This window comes from Nomascus leucogenys, chromosome 22a (assembly GCF_006542625.1).
Source record: "Nomascus leucogenys isolate Asia chromosome 22a, Asia_NLE_v1, whole genome shotgun sequence".
NCBI classification, from domain to species: Eukaryota; Metazoa; Chordata; class Mammalia; order Primates; family Hylobatidae; genus Nomascus; species Nomascus leucogenys.
Genome location: NC_044402.1, coordinates 116,655,577 through 116,663,931, shown reverse-complemented (window position 1 = coordinate 116,663,931; position 8,355 = coordinate 116,655,577). Strand labels below are relative to the sequence as shown.

General features: G+C 42.9%; 1 protein-coding gene across 1 annotated transcript in view; it reads left to right on the top strand.

The window, feature by feature from the left end:
- The first annotated feature begins 45 nt into the window (after nt 1-45).
- The window catches only part of PECR (peroxisomal trans-2-enoyl-CoA reductase), a 50,045-nt gene continuing 41,735 nt past the window's right edge, over nt 46-8,355 (top strand). The window contains exon 1 of the mRNA XM_030802959.1: nt 46-245. Coding sequence (XP_030658819.1) covers nt 65-245 — 181 coding nt within the window. The 5' untranslated portion in view covers nt 46-64. The remainder of the gene's footprint in view (nt 246-8,355) is intronic.

Sequence of the window (8,355 nt, the reverse complement as noted above, 5' to 3'; positions counted from 1 at the left end):
GGGGGGGGTCCTTGCGGTCACGTGGGCTGGAGCACCGCCCCGCCCGTCCGCCCGCCCGCCTCGAATGTCCCTGAGAACCAGAAGGGCCAGCGCTCAGCTGCTCTGGCACCCCGCTGCAGGGATGGCCTCCTGGGCTAAGGGCAGGAGCTACCTGGCGCCTGGTTTGCTGCAGGGCCAAGTGGCCATCGTCACCGGCGGGGCCACGGGCATCGGAAAAGCCATCGTGAAGGAGCTCCTGGAGCTGGGTAGGTGAGCGGGCCGCTGGTGCAGAGACGTGGCTGTGGTGACCTGGGGTAATCTGGAGTCGGGAACCAGGAGCTCTCGGCAGGGCTGAGGGAGTGTGGAGCTGCAGAGCAAAGAGGGGGCAGGTGTGGGCGAAATTACGACCACCAGGGAGACAGAAGAGAGCAGCTCTTCCTAAGGAATTGTGGAGCCACTCGTTAAAAACTGAAGAGACCACTCAGGCCAAAGAGACTGTGCCCCAGGTAGGCAGTAAGAAGAGCAGTGAAACATGCTGTGCAATTAGTTTTATATTCAGATTTAAAATTAATCCATTCTATATGCTTAATGTGAGTGATTCGGAAACGTGGGAAGACTTCATTGAACTGGAAAAAGTTGTAAACATACTAAGAGTCTCTCATAGTGTCTTCTCACATCTCTTAACCACAGCAAGGAAATATGCTGAATATTTACCTTAACTTGGGTGAAGTTTTTGAATTAAAAAAATATATAAAGTTTAAAGGCATATGAAGAAAAATATTTGCAACATAAGATAAATCGTTTGTTGGTTTTGAGATAGGGTCTCACTCTGTTGCCCACGCTGGTCTCGAACACCTGGGTTCAAGGGATCCTCCTGCCTTGCCTCTGAGTCCGAAAGTGTTGGGATTACAGGCCGAGCCACCAGATTCGGCCAACAGCCTTATACATAAAGAGCTCTTACAAATAAAGAAAAAAATCCAACACACTGATAGAAAAATTAGACTAATGGTATAGACTAAGTGTTCCAAAAGAAGAACTACAGACAGGCAAGAAGCATATGAAAAAATAATCAACTTTATTGGTAATAAAATATAAAACAGTAAGATTTCATTTTTCTAACAAAATTTTGAAATGTTGGGAAAACTTAAAGTGTTGATGCAGGAATGAGAAGGCAGGAATATAAATTATTACAAACTTTCTGGAGAGCAATTTGGAAAAAAGATCCAAAAACCTTCACAATGTTTATGCTCTATGACAGTAATTCCTTTTTCAGGAATTTAAGGAAACAGAGTCAAGCAAAGATTTTCATGCAAGGATGTAGTCTTGAGTAGTGAAAAAACGGAAATTACCTAAAAATCCAATATGAAGGAAATAGTTAAATCAATAACAATGAAATATAATGCTTCTATTTAAATATCTTGCTATTGGTCCTGGCGCAGTGGCTCACGCCTGTAATTCCAGCACTTTGGGAGGCTGAGGCGGGCAGATAACCTGAGGTCAGGAGTTCGAGACCAGCCTGGCCAACATGGTGAAACTCCATTTCTGCTAAAAATACAAACCAGGCATGGTGGCGCACACCAGTAGTCCCAGCTACTTGGGAGGTTGAGGCACAAGAATCACTTGAACCTGGGAGGCAGAGGTTGCAATGAGCTGATGTCAAGCCACTGCACTCCAGCCTGGGCAACAGAGCGAGATTCCATCTCAATAAATAAATAAATATCTTGCTACTGAAGACTTATTTGGAGAAATGCATACCATATTATTGAGAAAGGTAGAATTCTAAACCTAATAGCATTCCAGTTTTACTTTTTTTTTTTTTGAGATGGAGTTTCGCTCTTGTTGCCCAGGCTGGAGTGCAATGGTGCCATCTCTGCTCACTACAACCTCCGCCTCCTGGGTTCAAGCGATTCTCCTGTCTCAGCCTCCCGAGTAATTGGGATTACAGGCACGCACTACCTCGCCAGGCTAATTTTGTATTTTTAATAGAGACAGAGTTTCTATATGTTGGTCAGGCTGGTCTTGAACTCCTGACCTCAGGTGATCCGCCCGCCTCGGCCTCCCAAAGTACTGGGATTACAGGCGTGAGCCACCGCGCCCGGCCCAATTTTACTTTTAATAAAAAATATACATGCAGGGCCGGGCGCGGTGGCTCACGCCTGTAATCCCAGCACTTTGGGAGGCCGAGGTGGGTGGAGCACAAGGTCAAGAGTTTGAGACCAGCCTAGGCAAACATGGTGAAACCTCGTCTCTACTAAGAATACAAAAATTAGCCAGGCATGGTGGCATGTGCCTGTAGTCCCAGCTACTCAGGAGGCTGAGGCAGGAGAATCTCTTGAACCCAGGAGGCAGAGGTTTCAGTGAGCCAAAATTGTGCCACTGCACTCCAGCCTGGGCGACAGAGCAAGAGTCCTAAAAAAAAAAAAAAAAAGTATTACATATGCAAAAATAGACTGGAAGGAAGTTTATAAGATTTTTAGCCATTTTTCTGAAAATAACGTTAATTATGAGTAATTAAAATGGTCTTTGTCTTTTAAATATTTTTTAATGAACATCTAAATTATCTTTGGTTACGAATGTGTTGCCAACATCTGGCATATTATGAACTAAAAAAATATCTGTTTTTAGTTAAAAAAAAAAAAAAATTTCCTAGTAAGGCCATGATGTAACCTCATCACCATTACTGCCCAATTTATTCTCAACACCAAACTCTATCCTCTTTCAGGAAAATCTGTAAGAAAATCAGAATCAGTTATCAATTCATGCAAAGGTGAGATACTAGGCTTCTCAGCAGATTCATAGGACCCTAGTCGACTTTGAAGGATTTTTATGTATTTGAACTTTCATCCTGTTGTGTAAGTGTGCTATTTGAACTTTCATCCTGTTGCATAAGTATGCACTGGCCAAAAACTACACCCCTGGAATAAGGTGACAGACTGTATTTTTCTTACCACAAACTAAAACATTAGGATATTGGTCTTGTAATCTTTTGGAAGACATGAATCTCTCTGAGATTCTGATGAAAGTGGTGGAGTGTCTTTTGAGAAAAAGACATCATATACTTAAAAATATATGTTGTATTGGAAATGGATTTCCTTCAGTGAAAGAATATTAAAAATCTTTTTTTTTTTTTTTTTTTTGAGATGCAGTTTCGCTCTGTCGCCCAGGCTGGAGTGCAGTGGCGCAATCTCGGCTCACTGCAACCTCCACCTCCCAGGTTCAAGCAATTCTCTGCCTCAGCCTCCCAAGCAGTATTTTTAATAGAGACGGGGTTTCACCACGTTGGCCAGGCTGGTCTTGAACTCGTGACCTTATGATCCATCCCCCTTGACCTCCCGAAGTGCTGTGAGCCACCGGGCCTGGCCATAAAAATCATTTTTATAATTACTTTTTCCTCTTTATTTTTTTATGCCAGAATTAATGGCTATTTCCACAACATTGTTATATTTTTACTAGAGATGGGGTTTTGGTACGTTGGCCAGGCTGGTCTTGAACTCCGGACCTCCAGTGATCTGCCCGCCTCAGCCTCCCTAAGTGCTAGGATTACAGTCATGGAGGCCCTGCGCCTAGCCTCCAGTTTTCTTTCTAGTCAGAAGGCCACTGTTTTTTGTTTTTGGTTTTGTTTTTTTGGTGTGAATTATGTTTTTTTGGCATGAACTTTGAGGCATGGTTTTTAAAATGAGGATTTTTTTTTTAACGAAAAATACAGGTGTTTTCTTTTTTACTTCATACTATGCCAGATGTTGGAATCACAATGGTAACCAAAGATAATTTAGATGTTCATTAAAAAATATTTAAAGACGAAGACAATTTTAATTATTCATAATTAACATTATTTTCAGAAAAATGGCTAAAAATCTTATAAACTTCCTTCCAGTCCATTTTTGCATGTATAATCCATTTTTTTTTTTTTTTTTTGAGACGGAGTCTTGCTCTATAGCCCAGGCTGGAGTACAGTGGCACGATCTTGGCTCACTGCAACCTCTGCCTCCTAGGTTCAAGCGATTCTCCTGCCTCAGCCTCCTGATTGGCTGGGATTACAGGCACATGCCACCATGCCTGGCTAATTTTTGTGTTCTTAGTAGAGATGGGGTTTCACCATGTTTGCCCAGGCTAGTCTCGAACTCTTGACCTTGTGCTCCGCCCGCCTCAGCCTCCCAAAGTGCTGGGATTACAGACGTGAGCCACCTCGCCTGTCCCTGCATGTATTTTTTTTTTTGAGATGGTGTCTCGTTCTGTCACCCAGGCTGGAGTGCGGTGGCGTGATCTTGGCTCACTGCAAGCTCCACCTCCCGGGTTCAAGCCATTCTCCTGCCTCAGCCTCCCGAGTAGCTGGGACTACAGGTGCCTGCCACCACACCCGGCTAATTTTTTGTATTTTTAGTAGAGATGGGGTTTCACCATGTTAGCCAGGATGGTCTCGATCTCCTGACCTTGTGCTCTGCCTGCCTTGGCCTCCCAAAGTGCTGGGATTACAGGTGTGAGCCACCGCACCTCGGCAAATATTTTTTATTAAAAGTAAAATTGGGCCAGGCGCGGTGGCTCACGCCTGTAATCCCAGCACTTTGGGAGGCCGAGGTGGGCGGCCACCTGAGGTTGGGAGTTGGAGATCAGCCTGACCAACATATAGAAACCCCGTCTCTGCTAAAAATACAAAATTAGCCAGGAGAGGTGGTGCATGCCTGTAATCCCAATTACTCGGGAGGCTGAGGCAGGAGAATCGCTTGAACCCAGGAGGTGGAGGTTGCAGTGAGCCGAGATGGCGCCATTGCATTCCAGCCTGGGCAAGAAGAGTGAAACTGCATCTCCAAAAAAAAAAAAAAAGTAAAATTGGAATGCTGTTAGGTTTAGAATTCTACTTTTCCCAATAATATGGTATGCATTTCTCTAAGTAAGTCTTCAATAGCAAGATATTTATTTATTTATTGAGGTGGAATCTTGCTTTGAGGCCCAGGTTGGAGTGTAGTGGCTTGACATCAGCTCATTGCAACCTCTGCCTCCCAGGTTCAAGTGATTCTTGTGCCTCAGCCTCCCAAGTAGCTGGGACTACAGGTGTACGCCACCATGCCTGGCTAATTTTTGTATTTTTAGTAGAGGTGGAGTTTTACCATGTTGGCCAGGCTGGTCTCAAACTCCTGACCTCAGGTTTTCTGCCCGTCTTGGCCTCCCAAAGTGCTGGAATTACAGGTGTGAGTCACTGTGCCAGGACCAAGAGCAAGATATTTAAATGGAAGCATTATATTTCGTTGTTATTGATGTAACTATTTTCCTCATATTGGATTTTTAGGTAATTTCCATTTTTTCACTACTCAAGACTACATCCTTGCATGAAAATCTTTGCTTGACTCTGTTTCCAAATATTGTGGCATATGTGGTGGCATGGCACATGCTCGTAGTCCCAGCTACTTGGGAGGCTGAGACATGAGAATCGCTTGAACTCGGAAGGCGGAGGTTGCAGTGAGCCGAGATCATGCCACTGCAATCTGGCCTGGGTGACAGAGTGAGATTCCATCTCAAAAGAAAAGAAAAGAAAAAAATTGGCTAACATTTTCTTTTTTGCTCAATTTGGGTTTATATAACAATGTCTTTCGCTTCCAGAGGATTTTGACTTTTCCTTTTGCTGAGAGGACACAGAAAGCTTTAGCTCACAAAAGCAGGATATTGTAGGCAGAATTAGATCTCCTTTGTACCTTTGACAGGTGCTGTTAGGCAGAGAGAAACCTGATTTCATCAAGGAAAACCTAGCATCATCAAGTTGAATTCCTATCAGATCTTTTTTTTATCTTCAAGTTAATCATTCACTTTCTGTTACTACAGTAGAACATAAATTAGGTATAGTAGATAAAATGCAATTAGGAAATACAGGTGGAAATTATGACCCAAGACAGCATTTTTTCTTGCTCTAGTCTAGTCTAACTAGCCTGTTACCAACACCAGGGACCAATGAGGTGCTGAATAAATATAGTATTCTGAGTTGAAGATGGAGAGGGATCAGTATCAGCCTAAGCAGGAACGCAGCATACTAGGGCTACAAGCCTCTGATGTTGAAAGAACTCCTTATCCACAAGCTACTTCTATACCTGTTCTAACCAGGTCAGTTGAGCTTTCTGCATCTCTCTAGCTACATATAAACAAAAATAAAGTCTATTCAAATGATTTAGCATGAAAGGCAAGGATTATGTATAATATTTTTCTAGTTTATTATAAGGTAGCATAAGAGGTTTGCAATAAATTAAAATAGTATAGAAGTGTATAAAAGAAAAAAATGAGCTTTACCTTTTCTGCCCTTTTTCTAAATTCCCTTCCTGGTGATTTTCTACAAATTTAATGTGCACATGTATACACACATATATGTATTTCGTTTTCTACAAAATTGGGATCACAGTGTTCTTACTGCTCTGTAATGTTTTTTTTTTTCTACTTAAATATCTTGTTTTTTCTTTGTTTTGTTTTTTAGAGACAGGATCTTGCTCTGTCACCCAGGTTAGAGTACAGTGGTGCCATCATAGCTCACTGCAGCCTCGAACTCCTGTCTCAGATGATTCTCCTGCCTCAGCCTCCCAAGTATCTAAACTATAGGCATGTGCCACAACGTTTGGCAATAAAAAAATATTTTTAGAGACAAGATGTCACCCAGGATGGTCTTGAACTCGCCACAAGCGACCCTCCAACCTTAGCCTCCCAAAATGCTGGGATTACAGGCATGAGTCACCATGCCTGGCCCATATCTTGTGTTTTTCAATGGTAGTACTGTGGTCATATCTCATTCATTTTAAAGCTGCATAGTATTCCATTGTGTGGATCTATAATAACTTATTTAACCATTTCCTGAATGGACATTTAGGTTTTTATTTTACCCAGCATTGCATTGTTTTTCCCTGTAATAAGTTTGCACCCTAGTTCAAGTTTGTCTATAGTGGAAAGTTCTAGCAGTGAAAGTCAATGGACTTGTAAAGTTGTATTTCAGTGCATCTTTACTTGTAGTAGACAACTGTCCTGAAGTCTTGAGGTTTCAGATAGTAACTAGTTATAATTTAGTAAACTTCTATTTAGATAATCCATGTGAATCATCCTATTTATATTCTCAACATATTTTTTACTCGAGGTCTTGGACAAAGTTAGGCATTAATCACCTTGGTGTTCTTGTTTTTTCTCTTTCTCTTTCTTTCTCTCTCTCTCTCTTTCTTTCTTTTCCTTTCTTTGTTTTTTTTTTTTTTTTTTTGAGACGGAGCCTCGCTCTGTCACCCAGGCTGGAGTGCAGTGGCGCGATCTCGGCTCACTGCAAGCTCCGCCTCCCGGGTTCACGCCATTCTCCTGCCTCAGCCTCTCCGAGTAGCTGGGACTACAGGTGCCCGCCACCACGCCCGGCTAATTTGTTGTATTTTTTAGTAGAGACGGGGTTTCACCGTGGTCTCGATCTCCTGACCTCGTGATCCGCCTGCCTCGGCCTCCCAAAGTGCTGGGATTACAAGCGTGAGCCACCGTGCCCGGCCTCCTTTCTTTCTTGACACAGTCTCACTTCGTCACCCAGGCACAATCTTGCCTCACTGCAACATCTGCCCCCAGGTTCAAGCAATTCTCGTGGCTTAGTCTCCTGAGTAGCTGGGATTACAGGTGTGTGCCTCCATGCTCAGCTAATTTTTTTGTATTTTTAGTAGAGGTGGGGTTTCACCATGATGCCCAGGCTGGTCTTGAAGTCCTGAACACAAGCGATCCACTGGCCTTGGCCTCCCAAGGTGCTGGGATTACAGGCGTGAGCCACTGCACCCAGCCTAGGTAAAGTTTTTCATACCTGCCCTATAGAGCCTATGCTCTACTCTGGGAACTAGAGCAAAAAATATGTATGTTGAAGGCAGAAATATCAAAGAAAGAAGTGGGTGGAGGAAGTGGTGGCTTGTCCTGGAGTGCTTATTTCTCCTTTCCATCTCACTGACCAGCTCAGCTATTTCTCCTAAGTGACAGAAACCTAACTGAGGGTTGGATTAGTCTAGAAGTATATACAGTCGTGTCACTTAACACGGGGAAATCTTCTGAGAAATGCATCCTTAAGTGATTTCATCATTGTGTGAACATCATAGAGTGGTAGGCAAACCTAGATGGTATATAGCCTACTATACACCTGGGCTATACGGTCAATAGCCTATTGCTTCTAGGCTCCAAACCTGTACAGCAGGTTACTATGCTGAATGCTGCAGGAAATAGTAACACAAAGGTAAATATCTGTGGTCTAAACATATCTAAACATACAAAAGATATAGTAAAAATATGGTATAAAAGATAAAAAATGGTACACCTGTATAGAGCACTGTATAGGACACAGGAGCTTGTGGGACTGGAAGTTGCTCTGGGTGAGTTAGTGAGGGAGTGATAAGTGAATGT